Below are 23,536 nucleotides of genomic sequence, written 5' to 3' on the forward strand. Positions count from 1 at the left end.
ACCATGTGTGGGTTGGGGAGACCATGTGTGGGTGGGGGAGACCATGCGTGGGTGGAGGTTGCATGCACATGGAAGCTGTCTGCACCTTCCTCTCAATCTTGCTGTGAACCTAAAACTATTCTAAAAAATAAAATCTATTTTTGAAAGCACACAGCTTGCCTGGGAAGAGAGGCAGGTGGACAGAACAGAGTGGGCTAGGCCTTGCTGAGCAGGGAGAGTCTCCTGAGCCGGCCAACCTAGAGAGAGGGATAGCTGCCGGGTCATCTGCTGGGGAGAGTCTGGAGAGCACAGGGGTCAGCTGAGGGTGCGGGTCCCTTACAGGCATCCCACACTGAACCCCAAGCCCTGAGGGCTGCCGTTTAGAACCACACCAAACCAACCACAGAACAAAGAAACCAAAAAAACCCTAGATCTCATTTCACCTCGAACAAAGGAGGTTACTCCCTGCCAGAGTCCACCTGGCCAGAACCCACCTTGCTTCCTGAGGAGGAGGCAGTGCTAATCACTTCTGGGGAGCCGCTGGCCCTCAGCTGCTCAGAGGGTCTAATCATAAAGCTCATGTTTATCCTGCTCTGCACATGTGCTCAGTGGACAGTCTCCGAATAGTTCCAGAGGCTTTCTGGCCTCTGATCCCCATGGTCTGCCTGCACAAAAATCTGAGAACCTCATTCGAGGTTCTGTGCAAAGACTGAGTTTGCCTTGATTTAAATTCCTAGGATGCTGCTGGGCCTCGGGCAAGTGGGCGCCCCGGGTTTGGTCCAGGCAGCCTGAGCCTGCTGTGAAAGTTCAGCGAATGTCTACACTGCAGGCTGCTTGTCAGGTCTGTGGCGACATTGCCACAGGGCTGGCGTGGCCGAGTGTGAGGTGGGGCCAGTCAGCTCACAGCCATTGGTAGCACTTGCCGACAGGCCGAGCTGTGGATGTTTGATGAACGATGACCGTGACCTTAAGTTCTGAGAGCTCTGGATCTCAGGACCTGTTTTCAGTGACCTAACTGATATGGCTGAGCCATGTCCCCACCCGAGGTTATTACCTTGAACGGTAATCATCCCTCTGTGTGGTGGGAGGGACCTGGAGGGACGTCATTGAATTGCGGGGATGGGTTTTTCCTGTGCTGTTCTCGTGAGGGTGAATAAGCCTGACGAGAGCTGATGGTTTTATAAAGGGGAGTTCCCCTGCACACGCCCTCTTGCCTGCCACCATGGAAGACATGCCTTTGCTCCTCCTTGCCTTCCACCATGATTGTGAGGCCTCCCCAGCCATGTGGAACTGTGAGTCCTCTAAACCTCTTTCCTTTATAAAGTACCCATTCCCAGGCATGTCTTTATGAGCATGTGAGAACTGACTGATACACCGACGTTGTGTGCACGTCCAGGGTCAAGGCTGCCTCTGTCCTCTCGTCCTTGGCCAGGCCTGCTCACAGGGTGGCTGCCGCAGAGGTCACCCTGGTGGTGACTGGATTGGGACAGTGTCTTAGTCCCTTCAGGATGCTGTAGCAAAATCCCACAGACCAGGAGCTTAAACAACAGACACTCAGTCCTCGCAGTCTGGAGGCTTGAAGCCTAGATCAAGGCACCGGGCAATTTGGTGTGTGGTGAGGGCTGCTTCCTTGCAGACGGCACCTTCTTACAGTGCCCTCACAGGACGAAGGGGCGGACCGTCTCTCTTATAAAGGGATCCTCCCATTTCTGAGGCCCCACCCCCGTGACTGCATCGCCTCCCAAAGGCCCCACCTCCTAACAGCGTCCTCCTCGGGTAAAGGTTTCCACGTGGTGAATTTGGGGGACACAGACCTTCAGTCCGGAGCAGCCCGGTGTGCATTTGTTCAGTGAGTCTTTATTGAGAACATTTTGCAAAGTCCTGGAGATGTGCAAGGACTGTGGGGTGGAGGAGCTGCTGTGACACTGAGCAGGACACATAATAGACAAGTAAGGAAGACCATCCTGGTCCCATCAAACCTCGGAGCAGACGGGGCACAACAGCACATGGGTGCATCCTTGGCGAGGCCCCTGGCTGGGTGGTTGGCAGTGCTGTGTCCACAGAGATGACGTTTGAGCCGACAGATGGGCCAGCGGCAGCCCAGCAGAGGGCCAGGAAGTGCAGCGCTGTGGAGGCCGGACGGAGCCTGGCTCGTTCAAGGACCTCACGGGGAAGCCGCCTGGCTTGTGCTGGACACCTGAACGCAGGGCTGCTGGTCACTGGCCACTCTTGGTACACACACCTGCTCCGGAGTGAGTGGAATGAAGGCAGAGCTGGGCCCGTGGCAGTGAGTCTGTTAGTCTGGGACCTGGGGACGCAGAACAGAGGCCGTTTTGTCTCTGGTTGACTGTGTTTCGCTTCTGCGGAGTAGCCTCCCAGCCCCTCTGTCTGAGGAGCTGCAATTCGGTTCCAGCCTGTGGGCCTCTACTGGGCCCATGTGTCACTCGGAGGCCGTGTTCTCAGGGTCGTGGACCGGCAGCACCAGCACTCGCTAGATACGCAGATGCTGGGGCCCTGCAAATGCGGTTGCCGGCCTGCTCCCAGAGTTTCTGCATCAAGATCCACCCACCAGCTCCAGAGACACTGCTCTGTAGGGCGAGGACGCACAGTGGAGATCCGACCTGAGCCATCCTGCTGACACCTGACCGAGGCCACGGAGTCCCCAGGAGCCTAACCCTGTGACAAGAGGAGGGGCGAGGACCGGAGGAGGACTCTGCTGGGAGCCTGCAGGGACAGAGAAGGCTCTGGGCTGAGACACAGGTAGAAAGGACATTCCAGGCAGAAAAACCAACCGGAGCAGGTTTGGGGTACAGAGAGCAGAGTCTGTGGAAGAGGATTCAGAGAAGGGGCCTCTCCACCTGCAGCCTGCCCCTCTGTCGGGAAGGCCCACACTGCGGGGTCTCCAGCCCTGTGGCTCCTTGGCCTTTTATTATCGGCTGGCACTAACCATTCTAGTGACCAGGAAATTGTCTGGAACCAGGAAGAAGGTGTGGCCTATCTTTTGTCCTTTTGCACTAAGCTCTGAAAAGTTTACGGTTCACGTTCAAGATCATAACCCCACACAGTTTATAGGCACCTTCTCCCCACGGAGCCCAAGGCAGGGAGCGGAGCTGGGAGTCCACTCGGGTGGCCAGTGAGGGCTTCCTGCTGACCCGAGGTCTCCAGCAAATGGCCTGGAATTGGTGGGCAAGCCTCGAATGGAAACCAGGACACCTGGATTTTGGAGTTGGCTTCATGAGCCCCCATTGGCAGATCAGTAAAATGGACAGAGTAGCCCCCGAGAGGGCGGCTGAGAATCACGTGGAAGCACCGTGCATGGTGGAGGTGTGCCCTGGGTGGCATCTGTTTCCTACAAACTTCAGCACAGCACCCACTGCTGAGCATGCGTCGTGGCCAAGAACTGCTCTCAGCAGTGGGGAGATGGAAGGGAACAAAACCGCAGCAAGTAAGACCTGGCAGAGCTTTCCTTCCAGGGAGAGACAGACAGCAAACAGGCAGACAGGCACGGGTCAGATTACTGTAAATGCCGTATGCAGCCATGAAAATGCAGGCTTGCGACGGGCCTCCCCAGGAATGCAGCATCAGAGCGGGCAGTGAGAACAGGCAGGAGATGGGCCGGGCAGCCACGCTGGGGAAGAGCCCCTCAGACAGCACGTGCAAAGGCCCAGGGACAGGGAGGCAAGGGGCTGGGGTGGCTGCAGCCCAGGGACCCCTTGGTGGGAGCAGAGGATGAGGCCAGAGAGTGAACAAGTCCAGCCCACAAGGGACTTGAGGTGATTCTCAGGCCTCTGGCTGCTCAGGAGGGAGCGGGGAGCCGTTTGTTCTCTGCTGTGGTCGGTGTTTAGTATGACCATGGGGCTGAGAGTGTGGGGGGCAGAGGGATGAGAATGGCAGAGAGACTCTGGAGCCCGTTGCCACCATCCAGGAGGGAGACGAGCCAGCCAGGGGTGGGTCCCAGCGGTGGACGTGGAGGTGGGAACGGGGTCAGACAGAGGCTGGGTGGGTTTCGGGGGTAATACCGCCGCGATTTGCTCACTGTCTGGACGCGGGATGGAGAGCCGAGCTAAGACTGAGAGACTGAGTCCCGCGTCCTGCAGCCTGAGCAGGTGGATGATGGGCTGTGATTGCTGAGTAGCTGCTTTTCCTGCCAGCGAGGAGGGCAGCACATCCCTTCAATAAGTGGATGATGGGCACCACCAGCGCCGGTGGGATTCGTGCCCCTCCGTGGGAGCGTCTGTTCTCACTGCAGGGCTCACGTGCTTTCCCTCACCTGCCCCGGCTTCCCACTTATTTTAGGAGCAGAGTTCCATTTTCTAGTGAAACCTGAGCAGCGTTTCTGTCTAAAACAGAGCTGCTGTGCCCATCTGCCTTCGACTTTCCGCTCCCTGCTGGGCGGCCCTCAGGAACGTCCCAGGGACCTGAGGACAGATGGGGCCCGGCCCAGTGCTCTAGAAGGGGTGCACCCTCATAGAGAATTCAGAAGCAGCAGGGAAGCTGCTGATAGTCCGTCTGCTGTTGATCATCTGTGCGCAGTGACGGTAAACAGTGTGAGTGATAAACGCAGCTGTCCGGAGGGGGCCACTCCTGCCTCAGCCCTCCTCCACCTGTGTCCCGGAGGTCTGCTCCCCGAGGGAGAGGACAGCTGACCAGAGCCCAGCCGCTGTCTTGAGGCTGGTCCCTGAAAGGAGGAGGAAGCAGCCACAGCCTCCTAAGAGTCCCCTACAGGGCCACGGGCCTTCGAGGAAGAGCTGGTGTCGCTTCCCAAAAACATTCTCTAAAAACAACAGTGAGGCTGACAGTGACCGTGTCCCAGGGGCTGTGACACACCCTGGACACTTCACCCACCAGCAGCAGAAGGATCTCCCTGTACGGCTGAGGGAGCGAAGGCACACAGAAATCCAGGGACCCCCGGGGACCCACTGCCAGAGGCTGATCCGGGTTTGAACCTGTGCCTGATGTCAGGGCCCACCAGCCCCCCAGGGAGGCTGCTGCCCCTGCATATGGCCCTGGTGTGAGGCCAGCCCTGGGATGAAGTTATTTTACTTTCCAAATTGTCCCCTTCCCCTAAGCCACAGCTCCCGTTCCCCAGGAGCCAAACTGGCAGGGAGGACTTGGGCTCTCAGCAGGACACGTGTGGTCAGTGTCCCGAGAGCAGGCCCAAGGAGTGGGGAGGTGGACAGGCAGGCCGGTGGGTCACACGGACACCTGGGTGGGGAGATGGACAGGCAGGCCCGTGGGTCACCCGGACACAAGGAATGGGGAGGTGGACAGGCAGGCCCGTGGGTCACACGGACACCTGGGTGGAGAAGTGGACAGGGAGGCCCATGGATCACATGGACACAAGGAGTGGGGAGGTGGACAGCAGGCCAGTGGGTCACACAGACACCTGGGTGGGGAGGTGGACAGGCAGGCCCGTGGGTCACATGGACACCTGATTAGTATCGCACGTGTTTAGCGAATTAACGTTTGCCTTGACCCAGTGGAAGGCTTGCGCTAGCTGGTGCTGTGTGAGGGGACAGGAGTGAGGGTAGCCTGGGGGTCCTGTCTACACAGCCCTCCCACCTGCCTGGTTGCAGCTGAGCCCATCTGAGCCTCTGGCCCTCTGGTCCTGATGAGCTCACAGCTCCCGTCTTCCTTCCGGGAGGTTAGAGCGCTTTTAAGTGCTGAGTTAACAGCGGCAGCAGCTGAGGTCCCACAGGCGAGCGTTTATGCCCAGGAAGATCAGATGCCAGGGGAGGCAGCAGGAGAATTCCAAGCATCTGCCCTCTGGGTGGAGGGAAAAGTCCAGAGCTGAGGCAGCAGTAGCAGCTGAGAGGCCTTCGTGCTCGCCTTCCCTCCCAGCCACTCCCCCGCCCGCAGTTCCTTTCCAAGAATAAAAAGCCAGTCACTTGGGGAGCAGGCACTGAACCCGAGCCCCAGAGGCCCTCCGCCTCCCAGCAGGGGCAGGTGACAGCAGGAGGGTGATGGCTGCAGTCTTCGGGCTCACATGGTCCCCACCCTGAGACCCCAGCTGGAGCATCCCAGAGGCAGCGTGGGCCCTGACACCCCCTGCCAGCTCCTCTCGGCCCCAGCTTTCTTATCTCTAAGATGGGAATGAAGAGCGCCCTCACCCCCGGCTTATTGTGGGGTGAGGGGCTGCGGGGGAGACTCGGAACCAGAGGGAGAAAGCCTGTTCGGGGCAGGGTCCCAGGGGCTGAGGGGCCCTGCTGGGAGCACACACAGAACCCCGCCCTCACTGACACCCTGTGTCTGAGCTGCTGGCTCATGCTGCCCCTCCCCAGTCCCAAGGTTCTCAATCTGTGATCTGGGGCCAGGGTTGGAAGCATCATGCGAGGGGTAGAAGCGTGACGGTCTGGGAGGGTCTCCGTGCCCAGAGAGGCAGCGAGGTCAGCGTCCTTGGGGACCCTGTGAACAGAAGCAGAAGGGGATGGACCTAGGAATAGGTCCTGCTTCAGTCCCTCTTTAAGGGGCGTGTCCTGCTCAGCCCCTCTTTAAGGGATGTGACCCAGGAGCCTGATCTCCCCAGCGAGTAGCCTGAGAGTGGGATGTCCACGCATCTCACATGCTCCACACGCCAGCCCATGCATCTCACATGCCAGCCCGTGCATTGCACGTGCCAGCCCACGCGGCTCAGAGCTCTGAGTGGTGGGAAGAGGCCACTGCACCCTCACCTGGACAGCAGCCTGCGATCTCCCCACAGAGCCATCTCAGGATGTGCGGCTGACAGGGCCCTTGAACCTCTTTGTGCACCTGGGTTGACGGACATTGTTATCGGAGTGGGAGGCTCTGCTGACCAACATGTACCCCACTCTGTAGGAGGAATCATTTGCACGGTCTGCAAAATTTCTCACATAAAAAAGGTGAAATAAGGTCGGGCACAGTGGCTCACGCCTGTAATCCCAGGACTTTGGGAGGTGAGGCAGGCAGATCACTTGAGGTCAGGAGATGGAGAGCAGTCTGGGCAACATGGAGAAACCCTGTGTCTACCAAAAACTACAAAACATTAGTTGGGTGTGGTGGCTTGCGCCTGTGGTCCCAGCTGCTCAGGGGTCTGGGGTGGGAGAATCGCTTGAGCCAGGAGGCAGAGGTTACAGTGAGCCAAGCCCACACCACTGCACTCCAGCCTGGACAACAGAGCAAGACACCACATTTAAAAAAAAAAGTGAAATAAGACTGAAATCAGCGGTTGAAAACCAGGCCCGAGGGAGTGTGAGCAGGGAGAGGTGAGTGGCTGGTGAGCGTGGGGCTGAGGTGGCCACAGAATCAGGGACTGCTCTCCGAGGCAGCTGGGTCACTCCTTCAGGCCTCGAGGAGGAGGAGGAGTATGGCTCACTCTGGGCAAAGAGCAAAGGTCCTGGCTAACAGGTGCCCAAGGGCACAGGCCAGGGCAGAATGGAGTCACATGGGCTTCCCCCCAGCCCCCACAGTTTCCATGGAACTTCGTGCCATCCAGTGTGGAACATCATGCATTCCAGTGTGGGGAGAAAGGGAGAAGCCCAGCTTGTTCCACAAGGACAGCAGTGTGGGGATGCTGAGGGGGTGACAGAGGGCCCAAGGGATGCATGATCAGGCACAGCCAGTGTCCCATGTCCACACTGGGAACATGGCGGCATCCATGCTGGGGGTGTGGATGTCCACAATGAAGATGTGGGTGTCCATGCTGGAACGTAGGCAGTGACCGTGCTGGAGACATGGGTGTCCACGCTGGGGACGTGGCTGGTGTCCCTGCTGGGGATGGGGTGGCTCGAGGGCCGGAAGGCAGGCAGCATCCCACGGAGCCCTCGTGACAGGGAGGTGCGGGGCCTTTCTGTTTAATGTGTGTGAATTGTATGTTCTACTCTTCATACTTTTTAGCCAAACTTTGAATTTTGAAGTGATTCACCATTAGCACCCAGCACAACATTCCAGAAGGTCTGCCCTAATCCTACGGCTCTGCGGCGTGCGGGGGGACCACATGGGCTTTGGATGCTGCGGTTGGGCGATAGGGGGCCATGGACGGCTTTGGATGCTGCAGCTGGGCGATAGGGGACCATGGACGGCTTTGGATGCTGCGGCTGGGCGATAGGGGGCCATGGACGGCTTTGGATACTGTGGCTAGGTGACAGGGAGCCATGGATGGCTTTGGATGCTGCGGCTGGGCGATAGGGGGCCATGGAGGCTTTGGATGCTGCGGCTGGGCGATAGGGGGCCATGGAAGGCTTTGGATACTGTGGCTAGGTGACAGGGAGCCATGGATGGCTTTGGATGCTGCGGCTGGGCGATAGGGGGCCATGGAGGCTTTGGATACTGTGGCTGGGTGACAGGGAGCCATGGAAGGCTTTGGATGCTGCGGCTGGGTGATAGGGAGCCATGGAAGGCTTTGGATGCTGCGGCTGGGCTTTGGATGCTGTGGCTGGGCGATAGGGGAGCCATGGACGGCTTTGGATACTGTGGCTGGGCGATAGGGAGCCATGGAAGGCTTTGGATGCTGTGCCTGGGTGATGGGGAGCCATCGAAGGCTTTGGATACTGTGGCTGGGTGACAGGGAGCCATGGACGGCTTTGGATGCTGCGGCTGGGCGATAGGGGGCCATGGAAGGCTTTGGAGCAGGGACACCTGGGAGGTAGTTGCGGATCCCCCTGCAGTTCTCACGGTGGCCATGCTGGTGGCCACGCCCTTCCGTCTGGGCCTTCTTGGTCCCTTTGTTCTCATGGAGGTTGTGGCTTCATTGAAAGAGACTGACCTCCTCTGCACACCCCTTGGAGCCCAGTGGCCCGTCCTGGGGAGCCATGGCCGGGTGTGTGGCTGTGGATGGCCATTCATAGAAATGGCAAGAGGGGCACATTCCCAGGGACTGAAACCCCCAGAGGCCCCCCCACGGCTGTCCCAAGCCTTTGAGAGGGCTCCTCCGATGTCCCTGCCACAAGGTCTCCCTCCCTCCAGGCGGCCTCACCGTGGCCATGTGGAGGGAGGCTGGAGCGTTGGCCATCCTGAGCCAGGCTGCTGCCGCTTTCAAGGTGAGGGCCTGTGCAGCCCCCTTGGCCTGGTGGAGTCAGTTCCTGCAGCTTCCACACTGTGTGTCAGGTGAGAGAGGCCCGGCTCCCCACAGGCCCTCAGGCTGGGGCCTTTCTAGTTCTCTAGGATCCAGGTCACCCCTGCATCCTGGTCTGCCGTTAATGACTGCCTGGTTCAGGGACTCTACTCAGAGCCACCCAACTGCCCCAAATATTCCTTATAACCGGAAGCTAGGGACTGTGGAACTCAGTGTTGGTGGAGGGACCTGCCAGTCCTTTGTGGGAATGTGCCCGCTTGGCACAGACCAGGAGCACGGGAGGGACGGACACCCATGTCCACGGGGCCTGGAGCGGGTCCCACCCTCCCCCAACAGCCCGCTCTGCTGCTGCAGCCCCTCAACCTTTTCTGCTGCTAGCTCTGGCTGTTTAGTTGCCACCCCCATGTGGGGCAGGCCCTGCTCTGTCCCTGTGACAGGGAGGAATGAGGTGGGAGGTGAGATCTCTCGGCCGTGGGACACCTGCTATGTCCTGATCTCAGAGTCGGTCTTGGTCTCGGGAGGATAACACAGAAGGGACAAGAGGGCTTTTTCCCTACGAAATTCCGCACCGTTGTCATTCCAAAGGGCAAGTGAGTTGGAGCCAGCGGGGCTGCAGGCGCTCTCACGAGGGGAGCGGGGCCCTGCACGCCTGCCTTTGTTTGGGAGCAGCACAGGGGAGGGCCCATGGGAAGAGACAGTCTTGGGAACAAGCTCAGTGGACCTCCCCCACGGGACCACGCCTCTGAGGTTTTCTTCTCGGTCCAGCGGCACCCCAAACGCCTGTAGTCCAGCCCCCTTCTTTGTGGGATTTGTTCTCCTCTAGGAGATGGCAAGGGCAGCGTGTCAGACGCATTCTGTAATTCCTGGCTTTCTATGGCTTTTTAAATTCAGCAGTTAATGCGTTTAACTCGAGACACACACATACACTGTACATCATAACCCAATACGCACGGCGTTGAGAAATAACTTACCTTTCCCACCTGCAGTGGCCCCGGTGGCTCCTAATCCATTTTCCTCTCTAACCAAAGCATGGGTTTCATGCCCTCGTGATGCCTCACGCTTCCATCTAATCCCTAGAAGCTGATGAGCTCCCAGGGGGGAGCTGTTTCCAATGGGAAGAGGCAGACCCCTGAAAACGGGGTTCTCCTTCACCCCACCTGCCGTCTCTAGTCTTCTCCCAAGAAGACACCCCACAACTTGCACCTGGGGGGCCGTGGGGGTTACTAGAAGCTGCAGGCCATTCTTCCTCGGTTAGAACCCGCAGAACTCGGGGTACCCTCTGTCCCCAGGCCCACAGTGAGGCTTCAGAAGAGGGACCAGGTGTGGGAGACCATCATTTAGGAAGTCTTAAATGAGATGAGACTTCGTAACAAGTAAATCGACTTACGTTAAAGGCTGGAAAGGGAGAGATCGCCTCCCCATCTCACCAAAAAGAGAAGGAAAGAAGCCGTCGATAAGCCATCTTCTGCCCTGCCGCTCTGCTGTCTTCCCTGGCCAGGGACAGGATGAACGTTGCACCTTCCAGACCCCAGATCAGTGTGTGTTTGCCAAGGAGGCTGTCCACACCTGAAGGCTGGGGCCCCAGCCCTGCCGGCCCCATTCCCTGGGACAGGCCACCCTGTCTCCCAAGGGGCAGAGAGACCTTTTGAGTCTGCTCTGTGCCCGGCCACCTGATGGGGAGTGCACAGCTGCCCTTCACACCCTCCTCCCATGGAGTGTCCTAACAGGCGGGCTTCTCGGTCATCTTTCCCGTTGGACTTAATTCGTTGACTTAACCTCTCATTCAAGTTGATGGAGATCGTTCTGATTTCATAGCACTTGGTTCACAGCAGCTCCTTTCTCTGAATCACTTTTTGAAGTTCGATCGGGGCGGTTCCCGCCCGCACCGCTGCCTCCCCTGCAGGAATGCATCACCCTCCACGATGCTCAGATACATAAGGCAGGTCATGGCCTTTCCAGTGCCCATCGCGTCTGAGACAGCAAAGACGCCCTGCAGTGCGTCACTGACCTTTCTCAACAGCCAAAGGTCAGTTCAGAAGACCAAGAAGCTGGCACCACTGAGACGGGTGATGGGCTTGGGTCCTGCACCCTCCCACCGTTTACTGCGCTGAGGGTGTTCATGGACCTTATGAGGTCTGAGCAGGTGGTGAATAAATACGGCCCCGCCGTGTCCGCAGGGCTGTCTCCAGCTGCCCTTTTCCTTCCTTTCTGGCAAGCACCTCCTGCCCTCCACACGTAAGCTCGCCACGGGTGAGGGGCTGCCCAGAGCATCTGCCCTGGGCCAGGCTTGGATTCCTCGGTTCCTGTGGCTGCCTGCGACACTCGCCAGCCACCCTACCTGGACCCTGCAGTGCCTGGGGAAGAAATGGAGTGGGAAGCACCCTGCCCACCTCGCCCCAGGCCCTGCACCCCGCTGCGCACCCCAACCGAGGCCTTGCGCCATCCACTTGGGCAGTGCAGCAAAAGTCAGATGGTGCATCTCCCAAATACCAGCCTCAGTCGTCCCAGAAGATGGGCTTGCATGGTTCACTCATAAGAATGATCTCTCTCTTCTGAGATGACTTCTGAAGAGGGGGTCAGTAGATTCAGGGAGGCGCTTTGCGGCGGGTCTCAGGAATCTCGGAGCCTGGGGCCCTGAACAAGTCACTTAGCTGCTGTGTGCCTCAGTTTCCCTACTTACCAAGGAGCGAAATGTGCTGCATCTGGCCAACATTCTTTTCCGGGAAAACGTGCGAGGAGAGCAAGAGTGTTACTGAGCGCGGTGAGAAGCCCTCACCGTGCTGACGGGCAGCAGGGACCTCCCGGGGACCCAGCGGGCAGCCCTGGGCTCCTTCCAGCAGACACTGGGTTTCTTTTTGGATTTCAACCAGATAGGGTCGGGTGGCCGAAGGGAGAGGGCAGAGTATAGGCTGTATGGTGGGGGTGGAGGCTGAGCATGGAGCGAGACCCTGGCTGGCCACTCACTGAGCAGCTTGGCCTCTGAGCCCAGCCAGACGCCTCATCCACAAACTGGGTGTTGCGGCCATCACAGCTGAGTCGGTAAAGGGCCTCGCCTCATTCTGTGATGTGCAGAAAAGGATTAGTCCGTGTGGCTGATTGTGCAGAGGAGGATGTGGAGGAGGAGTGGGCAGCCCTAGCATTCCCGGACATTAAGGCTGCATGTGAACATACGTGTGCAGGCATGTACCCACTCACATCTACACAGGCACGCCCTCACACAGCACCCACGTGTCTCACACTCACGCCCACATGGTGGAATGGGTTGAGCTATGGTGCACGGGTGCACTTCCTGCTGTATCTTGAAGGCTTTTTGTGTGACCGTTTTATAACGTGTGGTGTTTTTAAATAGCTTTATTGAGGCATAGTTTGCATGCTGTAAAATATATTCCTCTTAAGCGAACCATTTAATAAACTTCAGAGCATTTAGGAACTGTGCAGCCATCACTGCCATCCGACTGCCCCCAGAGGAAACCTCGCCCCTCTGCAGTCCCTGCCGCCAGCTCCCTGGCCCCGAAGATGCTGCCTTTGCTGGACGTCTCAGAATGGAGCCAGGACTTTTGCGTCCAGCGTCTCCCTCACAGCGGGATTTTTTAGACCCATCCCTGTGTCAGTTCTGCCTTCCTTTTCCCCACGGAACAGCATTCCCACATTGTTTTCTAAAACCTGTGCTTTGTGGACTTAGGTCTCCGAAGCTTGAGTTCTAGAATGTTCTCAGCAGGCCCATCTCATCATAGAGGATGGAAACCAGCTGTAGAGAAGAAGGGAGAGTTGGGCCGAGGAGGACTCCAGGGCTCAGCCCTGAAGAGACCCAGGTGGTGGCCTCATCTTCCTCGTGGCCTTGCCTGTCCACTGCCTGGCCCTGACATCACGAACGTGGCAAGCCAGCCTCTTCCGTCGCGCACACGCCAGTCGAGAAGACACGACATTCAGAGGTGGGGTCTGTGTTGGGGCCTGGTCACGCCTCTTCTTTCTCTGGGTGCAAAGTTGTCTTCCTGATGAGCTGGGTACAGAGGTTCCCACGGTGTCCCCTCAGTGCCCTGGCGGGAGGTGCTCACGGCGACCACCCTTGCCTTGGATCTTCAGCACGTTTTCAGGAAAAAGCCGCATTCTCCCGGGAATACGACGGGGCTTCCCAAGCCCAGATCTCCCTGGCATTCGGATGGACGGCAGCCTTCACTGGAGCACTGAGCCTCAACTGTGTGGCCCTGAGACTCCGGGAGGGAAGGAAGGAGCTGAGGCCAGGGACGTCCTGCCTTGACAAGAATCTGTTTATTGTGTTTATCAATATGAATGTGGAGGTTTCTTTTTCTTTTGCTTTTTCATTGCTTTTCTCTTTCTTCTCACTAGTGATGTTTGGAGCCCATTGGCCCCAGGTCACCTGTAACATGCCAGGGCCCACACACACCAGCATCTGCACACATGTGGGGCACCATCGCTTTGATCATGAGTGTGCCCAGCACAACTCCCCACCCCACCATGTCCCCGGCTCTCCCCACCGAGGGGTCCTGGTGCCTGTTGTCCCCTCTGTGCTGTGTGTGGCGGCGGTATTCTGCTGCCCCCCGACCCCCAGCCCCCGCCTGCCCTCTGCCACTGTCCTGTGCCCAGGCATCCCTGAGAGGTGCAGCTGCTGCCGCCCTTCCTGATACGCCGGCACTGTGACTCCGAGCAGAGGCTGAGGGCGCCCGGCACGGGGACCAGCTGCTCAGGCACCAGTGCCAGGGCCGTGAGAATCCAGCCTCTGCTCTCTGGGGCTGTTTTTTGCCATTTTTAAAAATTTCTATGCTCTCGGCTAAAGTGGTCCCCACATCTTCCATAGTCAACAGCTCTACGCTTGCTGTGGAGAGGAAAGAGACCACCGCTGCTGTCTTGGGTGTGAGTGTGTGGCCTCGAGGGTCTGAGAAAGGCCCGGATCTGAGCGGAGGGAGGGAGGGAGGGAGCCAGCGTCATTCCAGGGGCCGGGGAAGGTGAGACCCGAGCCTCCTAAATCTTCTAAACCCACTGGGCCAGGCCTTAAGGCGGCTGGAGTTCGAATTTCCTGAGATGAACAACTGCCCCTGTGGAGGTCCAGACCCCTTACTAGAGGAAGGCCCCAGAGCATCCCAGACTCCATGACAGGAAACCGAAGGGGCGCACGGCTGAGGACAGAATTCCGCAGCCCAGGCCCGTGGGAACTGCATCTCCTGACCTGCAGTACCCAAAGGTCTGGGTGCTCCCAGGGCCAGGGGGGCTCCTGGGGTCCCTTCCCCTCCCTAACGCTGTGCCAAAGAGCTCAAAGGCATTGCTCATCTCTGCTGAGAGCAGCCGGGGCTCCAGGCCCTGCGGGAGATGTCCCCACCCTTCATGCTGAGGCCCCCGTCTGCTGTCCACCCGAGCCAGGACCCCCTTCCTGGCCTTCCAGCCGCTGCAGGCAGGAAGGGATTTGCTGACCCTAGGCAAGGAACGAAGTGTCCTCAGTTTCCAGTCCCTAAAGGGAGCTAGGGTCCCTCCTGGCAGAACCTGTCCAGGAATGGCCGCTGTGTTGCTTCCTAAGCTCAGTAGCAGATGCCACAGGAGGTGTGTGGGGCAGGGTGCCCGCCCAGGCTGCCTTCCTCCCGCCCTCCTCCTCCTCCCCTGCTGCTGCTCCATCATCCCCAGCAGCCCTGGCTCTGGCATCTGTGCCCGTGGGGTTTGCCTGACCCCCTCCACATTATAGAAGAAGGAGCAGGCACTCCGAGGAGCTAGGGGTTGTCAGCTGGGGGAGTTGGGTCCTGTCTCCCCCAACCTCGGTCTCACGTGGTCCACACTGTGAGGCTGGGTGCTGAGCTGCCCTGCACGGGAGCGCTGCATGGCCAGTGCCCTGAGGTTGTTTATTTGCATTCCAGGCGCCCTCCACACACCCAGCTATTTGCAGCTCTGACCCTTGCCCTGGCTTGGCCACGCTGGATTCCCAGCCCAGGCTTCCCTCTCAGTTCCCTTCCCAGTGAGAAGCTCAGCAAGGGCGGGTCCCGGAAGGCACAGCTGTGATCTGGGAGGTGCTGAGCACCCACCTGTGACCCATGGCCGGGGAGGGCCCAGTAACGTCAGCATGGCGGTGCCCCCGAGAGGGTGGGGCATAGACCCCACCCAGACAAACCCTGACACGTTCCTTCCTTCAGGGGTGCGATGGATGGAGCCCAGTCCTGAGAAGCCTGCAGGCAACCGGCAGGAGCCCACCCTGGGAATGGACGCGATGGCCTCAGAACACAGGGACGTCCTCGTGCTGCTGCCCAGCCAGGAGCAGCTGCGGCTGACCGTGGGGGTGAGCAGGGCCGTGGGAGTGAGCAGGGTTGTGGGGGTGAGCAGAGCCATGGGGGTGAGCAGGGGTATGGGGTGAGCAGAGCCTTAGGACACAGCCTGTGTACTGAGAAATCCCTGGACCGCCTCACTCTGCTTACGCCAGGTGCCTGTGAGGTGTCAGACGGTCAGCCCTTTCACTGGGCCTGTGAGGGAAACATCACTGATAGACGTTGCTGTGAGAAATAAGTTTACGGTTCAGCACATCCTTCCTGGGAGCGCTGAGGGAAGAGCACCAGGAAGCCGGTTTCCAAGGGGTAGCTCCTGTCTTGTGTTCAGACGTCACTGTCTCTCTGCTTCTCTCTTTCCTTTTCCCCCATTTTGTCTACCTGTTTCAGTTGAGTTTGTGGGGACAGGAGTTGAGAGAGTACTTTCATTTTAATGATTAATGTGGATAATGAAAATGTGTAATTAAAATGAGAGTGGTTTGTTAAAGAACAATGACTTTCTGCGTAGCTAATTTATCAACGCTACCTGGAATGAAATATGACTTGCTAGTAATATCTTGGTTCAAGATTTCCCTGGGAATCTCTTGTCTGCCTGGAGATAAGAGTTCTGTGTTTAAGTAAATGCCCATATCTATGTTTGTGGCAAAATCTCTCCCAAGACTCTGTGTCCCCACCCGGCAATGGGAAGCTGGAGTTGAGGTAATGGGGGGTGTCCCGTAGTTTCCTGGGGTCCCCAGCGGTGCCTCAGGCTTGGGGGAGGGGTCATAAGAGGACCTGTTGCAGGGAAGATGCTGTGGCTTTGGCCCCCTGCCCCATAAGAGCTGGAACTTTTATGTTTCTTGCACTGAACTTCACAGTAAGATTTTAACTGAGGGATCATGCAGCCAGAACACAGTGGACCCCCTGGGTGAGTCATGCTCGTCTGTTTTTGACTGAGCCCCCTGAAGTGCCTCTGCAACTCCTGTGGCCCCTGCTGGGCCCAGCAAGTTGGCAACCACAGAGCCTACTTCCTATCAGGGTGTGTGCACCTATGTGTCTGCAGTTGGACAGGAACCCTCTATTGGGGTGTGTGTGCATCTGTGTCTGCAGTAAGAGAGGAACCCTCTGTTGGGGTGTGCATGCATCCATGTCTACAGCTGGACAGGAACCCTCTATCAGGGTGTGTACTCGTGTGTATCTGTAGTTAGACAGGGAACCCTCTATTGGAGTGTGTGCACACCTGTGTCTGCAGTTAGACAGGAACCCTGTATTCAACCAAATATGTGTCAAGCCCAGTTATTAGAAAGGGATGGGCTGGGAAGACCATCACTGAAGATCTGTGTTACTGCCATTGTGGGACCTGCCCTTCACCACGTTAAGCAGACAATAATTGTATTAGTCTGTTCTCATGCTGCTAATAAAGACATACCCAAGACTTGGTAATTTATAAAGGAAAGAGGTTTAATTGACTCGCACTTCCACATGGCTGGGGAGGCCTCAGGAAACTCACAGTCATGGCAGAAGGCACCTCTTCACAGGGTGGCAGGAGAGAGAATGAGTGCCCAGCAAAGGGGAAATCGCCTTATAAAACCATCAGATCTCATGAGAACTCACTCGCTATCAGAACTGGATGGGGGAAACCGCCCCCATGGTTCAATAACCTCCCACCAGGTCACTCCCACAGCACGGGCAGATTATGGGAACTACAATTCAAGATGAGATTTGGGTGGGGACACAGCCAAACCATATCATTAAGGTAGCCGGTCTTACAGTAACTCAGGATTAACTCAGGATGAGTAAGCTGGATACCGAATTTGACTTGAGAGGGTACAAATGAAGAACCGCAAAATGGCCTCCTGCAGATCCAGCTGCCCCAGCTGTGCCCTGCTGTGAGATTTCCTCCTGGAGCCCCAAGTGAGGGTCCTCGGGAGAGTCTGAGAGCAAAGCGCACAGCTACTGGCCGGCACCATCGGTCACAGGTTTGGCGCGCTGCGATTCCGCCCGAGAACGCTGCCTCTCCTGCCGGGTGGCCACAGATGCGCCCCACAGCTGCAACAGACAGGACTCAGGGAGAGCTCTGCAGGGGACGCCCGCCAGTCCCAGCCATGCCGGGGCAGAACAGGTGTGAAGTAGCCTCACGTGCAGGACACAGGAAATGTGGACACAGGACGCCGGAAATGTGGACACGGGACACCGGAAATGTGGACACGGGATGCCGGAAATGTGGACACGGGACACCGGAAACAGGGACACGCACCAGACGCTGGGTGTTTAGAGGCTGCTGTCAGAGGCTCAGCTGTAGGAGCACTGTTGGGATCACTCGCATTAGTTGGGCGATGGATGATGAGAGACACCTATGCTCACGCTCATGGCAGACCAAGCATTCATTTGTGCTGTGCGAGGACAGAGCCCAGAGGGCGGCCCTGGAGGTGACGCTGCATCATGTGTCCCTGACTGAGCTCGGGAAATCCTCACACCAGGGACAGACAGTGATGGAGGGGGCAGCCCTGATCAGAGCACCCCACCCCCTCCACCCTCACTCCCCTGCACTCACAGGTGCTCTGATGGGCATGTGGCTGGTGTTTAGCCTTCGGCTTTGGGAGAGAGTGAGGGACCCAGACCTGTTAGCTGCAGGGAGTGCCTGACTGGGTGGTCCCCCTGGTGCCCTACTGGGCCTCGTTTGCTCAGGTGGCCTCCCTGGGGACAGGTGCCAGCCCCTCCCTGAGCCCCTCCCCACCTCTTTTGCAGGTGAAGGCCACTGGCCGGGAGCTTTTCCAGCAAGTGTGCAACGCGGTGAGCATCAGAGACACCCAGTTCTTTGGCCTCTGTGTGATCAGAAGTAAGCATCGCTCAGGCCTCACTTGCAGAAATGCCCAGGGGCCGCGTCTGCCGGAGGTCAAGGGGGCGGGCGCACCACACACATCCATAATGTACACAAATATTTACCCATCACTCTCACACGTACACATGCACACACCACACACATGCACACGGTTACACACCACTCACACATGTACACATGCACACACCAAACATGTGCACAGTTACACACCACTCACACTTGTACACATGCATACACCACACAGGCACAATTACACACCACTCACACATGTACACATGCACACACCACACATATGCACAGAATTGCACACCACTCACACATGTACACATGCACACACCACACACATGCACACAATTATACACCACTCACACATTTACACATGCACACACCACACATGCACACACACACCACTCACACATGTAAATATGCATGTACCACACATGCACACACACACCACTCACACATGTACACACACTGCACCACACACATGCACACAGTTACACACCACTCACATGTACACATACATACACCACACAATACACTCAATAACACACTACTCACACATGTACACATGCACACACCACACATACGCACACAATTACACACCACTCACATGTACACATGCGTACACCACACACGTGCACACACGCACCACTCACACGTATGCATGCATGCACCAGACACATGCACAGTTACACACCACTCACATGTACACATGCACACACCACACATGCACAGTGCCGATTGTGCTGTTCTGAGGGGCTGTTGACTCCAGGGGCTTCCAGGAAGCCTCTGTGCAGTAGCAGGCTCCTGGATTTATGTGAATTCTTACCTGGAGTTCTAGTACATGCAGACAGCAGGTGGGGGGGCGGGGCCAGCCCCCTGGGCTCCACAGACCCTTCAGCCGGATTGCGTCGCATGGAAGAGCTGTAAGAACCCGAAGTGCTTCATGTGCACTTTTTGCTGCCCCAGGAAGTGAGTGGCAGCACCTGTATCCAGTGCTGCAAAGGACTGGGGGCTTCTCATCTATAGTGGGGGCTTGAGGTTGGCAGCACAGACAAGCCCTGGCCCTCTCTCCCCAGTCAAGCCAAGGGAGGCACGGACAGATGGAGATGAAGCTCAGTGCTGACCAGCGGTGGCTGAGTATCCCCCTGCCTTGCTGCCTGAGGAGGAGCAAGACCTCTGCCTGAACTGACCTCTCCCAGGCTCCCCCAGAACAAGCCGGCCTCTGTCTAGGGGAGTGAGTGAGCCAGGGTGTCCCTGCACAGGACACCAGGACCCACGCATCATCCTCCCAGGGTCTGCAGCGCCTTGTCAGGGGCTGTGAAGGGAGCGTGAGATTTTAGGATCCTTCTGGATGAAGCCGTCTTGCTGCGACCGTCCCACGTGGTGCCCTGGGGTTCCATCCCCAGTTTCTCTTCTGACCATTGTGAATGTGGACAGGGGTCAGCGCTTCCCTCAGTGCAGGTGGCCCCGGCCCCTTCTGTGCCTCAAAGTGGAAGCGAGAGTGCCCCTGTCTCAGTCTCCTCCTTCTCTAATCTCCGCCTGGAGTAGAACCCTAACTCCATCTCAGGGCTGCTCTGGAAGCTGTGGGACCCCTGGGTGGAGTGGAAGGAGGACCCTGTGGGGCAGAGGGGTGTTGACTTTGGGGAGTCCGGTTTTGCTGTTTGGTTTTGTGGTTGGTGTCATCAATCTGTGATTTTAGAAATGAAAAGAAAATTAGTCTGGAGGGAATGAGGGAAGAAAGTCAAAGCATCCCAACCCTGTTCTTGGCATCGTTTATTTCTTAAAGGCTTAAAGTACTTTAACAACCAAGAAGCAAATCGAGGGCAGGGCAGGTGTTGGGGGAATTCGGGAGCTGCCTGGAAAACCCGGGCCAGGACCCATTGCTTTGGTTGTGGATTATGTCCATCATCGCCAGACCAGACGTTCACTGTCGCGTTGGAGCCGCTGTGTTTGTGGGGCGAGCTCTGGCCCGTGCTCCACTCTGCTTTGTCTATGCCCAAGTTCTCGGCACTGAGGCTTCACTGCTCTCCCGAGGCGGAGAAAAGCCCCAGGGCATCCCCCTCCCTTATGCGAGGCCCTGCACAGGGCGAGTGGCTGTGGTTGAGAGGGCCTCTGGGAGACGCGGTTCCAAAGGCGACCACGGGTGTGAGGGCACGGGACTTCAGCCCTATCCGGAGTTCAGGCCCAGCCTCTGATGTCCCTGAAACCTAGAGACAGCAGGTGGTGTTGGAGGGTTCTGAGGGTGGAGTGTGGGGGTCTTCCAGAGGTCCAGCGGCAGCTCCTTGGGGAAGGACCTCCCCTCCCAGCAGGGGGTGCAGGGCAGGGCGTCTCTCCTGATAACCAAGAATCCATCGCCCAGGCGGGGCAGGTTCCCGGTGGCCAAGGATTCTCCCAGTGTAGATGCTGATGATCCTCGGTGTTGGGGAATTGCAGACAGGTCATGAAGCCGGCAGCCCTGGCTTGGATGCCTTCGGCTGGCTTCTAACCCTGTTTCCTTTCAACTGAGGCACAGTGTCTGTGTAGTCAGCTGCCCAGATGCTAAGGGGAGAGCTCACGGGCATTTGCATTTACCGTGTGTCTGAGCACAAGGGCCAGCAGTGGGGAGGCCTGGGAGGCAGCAGGCAGGGGTCCTTGAGTCCTGAGGGTCAGTGCAGGATGAGGGTCTGCAGCACTGGGACAGCCTCGAGCAACAGGCAGGGCTGGGAGGGTGACCCGGAACAGCTCCCACCAGCAGCCAGGCGGGCGCACAAAGGGAGATTGCTGGCTGATCAGCCAGTGTTTGCTTTGGAGGCACCTTTACCCTGTGGAGGGAGTTCCCAGGTGGGAGGACTTTCCAACTCCTGCCGACCAACTCTTTCTCGCGTCCCTCTTGACGCTGTCCCCTTTCTCCCTGTCCCCTTGACCCTGGACGTTTGAGACAGCCTGTGGCCGAGCTCACTGGCCTTGGGGACAAGAAAGGAATCTGTGTCACCTTTCCTCCCAGTGATCCAGGAATCCGCCTCTGAGGAGGACAGACTCAGAACTGGCCCCTCAACCTCCCTGGGGCTGCGGCTTGGCGCCTCCACCCAGCAGAGCCCCGTGGCCCCAGGGCCTTCTTGACCCCAGGACACCCTTCTTGGTTCTGGTCAGAGTCCTTGCTTTGGAGATTTGGACTTTTTTAATGGGAAGTACTTGGATTTCTTACTTTAATTATCTTGTAAGTTGTAAATTGTGTACATTTTTGAGACATTTTATAAATTGTGTACATTTTTGAGACATTTTATAAATTGTGTACATTTTTGAAGCCTGTAGCAAAAAACAAGAGATGCAATTTGGGGCTTGGATATAGAGACAAGGCAAAATAAGACAGAGACAGAGAGGGATAGAGAGAGGGTGGGCGCCACCTGGCCTGGCCTTGGCCCTCGCTGCCTGGAGCTTGCTCCTATGGCAGTGAGCGAGGGTGCCGGTGTCCAGCCCCTTGGCCAGCCCTACAGGAGTCTCTGCTGTCACGCCAGTGTCAAGGGTAGCAGAGCACAGTGGGGGAAGCTCAGGCCTTTTGTTCAATCAACAGGCACTTGTGGAGCTCCACAGTGTGTCCCGATCTGCCTGCCAGGAGCTGGGAGGACGACTCTCACCGGGAAGAGTGAGGAGGCTCCGGAGGGTGCATGTGGTCCCCACCCTGCTGGGTTCAGGGGAGCCTATAGCCAAGGCCAGAATCTCCCCTTCTAGCAGCTAGATGCCCATCCTCCAGCAGACAGTCCTGTGCCAGTCAAGGCTCTCCAGAGAAGCAGGACCAGTAGGACACGCGAGCACACTCTTGATGGATGTATGCGTATGTGTATGTCTGTATACACGTATCCTTCCAATCCCATTTCTCTCTACAGATAGTGTGTGTGTGTATAGATACATAGAGGGAGAAAGAGAGAAGCTGATTTATTGTAAAGAACTGGCTCATGTGATTGTTGGAGGCTGGCAAGTCTGAAATCTGCAGGGCAGGCTGGAGACCTAGGGAGAGCCACTGTTGAAATCTGCAGGGCAGGCTGGAGACCCAGGGAGAGCCACTGTTGCCATCTCGAGTCCGAGGGTCATCAGGAGGCAGAGTTCCTTCCTCCATAGGGGACCTCAGTCTTTCCCTCTTAGTCCTTCAACCAACTAGACGAGGCCCACCACAGTATGAAGGTCATCTGCTTTACTCAAAGTCTACTGATGTAAATGTCTCCCTCCCTCCCTCCCTCCCTCCCTTCCTTCCTTCCTTCCTTCCTTCCTTCCTTCCTTCCTTCCTTCCTTCCTTCCTTCCTCTCACTCCGTCACCCAGGCTGGAATGCAGTGCTGTGATCATGGCTCACTGCAGCCTCGACCTCACGGGCTCAGGTAGATCCTCTGGCCTCAGCCTCCTGAGTGGCTGGGACTGCAGATGCATATATTGTAGCAGGACGAGCCGCAGACAAAACTCCTCAGACACCAGATTAAAGAAGGAAGAGGTTTTTCATTCGGCTGGGAGTGTCGGCAGACTTGCGTCTTAAGAGCCGAGCTCCCCGAAAAGGACCTTTTTTTAAAGGCTTACAACTTTAAGGGGTCTACGTGAAAGGGTCGTGATAAATCGAGCAAGCGTTGGAAACGTGACTGGGGACTACATGCCTTAGCTAACAAAACAAAAAGTTTTACAATGGTTTTTTCATACCGCGTCTGGTATTTACAGACAACACAAGTAGTTTAGGTCAGGGGTTGATGTTATTATTGTTACTTTTTTTAACTCCTAGGGCCGGGTGGTGGTGCCAAGGTTGTCTAGCTGTTTATCTTACTTTGGTTTCTTTCTAACTTTTTGCTTTCTCTTTCCTCCTGTCTTGTGAACTAGGCAAGGTGAGGGGAGTAGTAGTGGTCTCCTTCCTTATCCCCTGCTTTGAGAATTTTCACTAACTAATGGGAGTTCTCACTTTTATTTTTACTTTTTGAGTCTTTTTGCGAGACAGAGTGATAGTGTTTTATGTAATACAGTTTTGTTGAAGTTTTCTGACGAACGATGGTAGCTACAAAACCTTTTATCATTGGAAGGAGCAAGTGTAATACACAGGGGCGCAGCAAGCAAGTTTCTATTACTAGTAATACACTTACAATGAGGGTTTTAAATTTTCTTATAGCTGAAAACTATTTTCTAAATGAAGACCTAGGATCAAACCTGAGTTAAACCTGTACAGGCCCATGTACCAACTTGTCTTAAGCAGGCACATGTCCTAAGCAGGTTGGTTTTTTTTTTACTGGGTCTTAAAAGGTTTTTCTTAGCGAGTAACACAGTATTTTTTAATAACAGAAGTTTTTAAGAGCCAGACGCTTGAACTTGGGGCATCTGTTTGGGGAAAGGGTTAAAGTTATCTTGAGGCATTAACTCTTTTGCTTCTCAAGGCCATTGGTCTCTTATGTTAGCCTTTTTATAAACATAACATGAAGAAACATTGGCCGGGC

The 23,536-nt window shown here is 56.7% G+C and overlaps 1 protein-coding gene across 1 annotated transcript in view; it reads left to right on the forward strand.

Moving 5' to 3' along the window:
* The first annotated feature begins 15,015 nt into the window (after positions 1-15,015).
* Positions 15,016-23,536, forward strand: part of FRMD1 (FERM domain containing 1) — a 28,807-nt gene continuing 20,286 nt past the window's right edge. Inside the window, exons 1-2 of the mRNA XM_011999662.1 lie at positions 15,016-15,287; positions 17,998-18,088. Coding sequence (XP_011855052.1) covers positions 15,075-15,287; positions 17,998-18,088 — 304 coding nt within the window. The 5' untranslated portion in view covers positions 15,016-15,074. The remainder of the gene's footprint in view (positions 15,288-17,997; positions 18,089-23,536) is intronic.

The sequence above is a fragment of the Mandrillus leucophaeus genome, unplaced genomic scaffold (genome assembly GCF_000951045.1).
Source record: "Mandrillus leucophaeus isolate KB7577 unplaced genomic scaffold, Mleu.le_1.0 Scaffold6, whole genome shotgun sequence".
NCBI lineage: Eukaryota > Metazoa > Chordata > Mammalia > Primates > Cercopithecidae > Mandrillus > Mandrillus leucophaeus.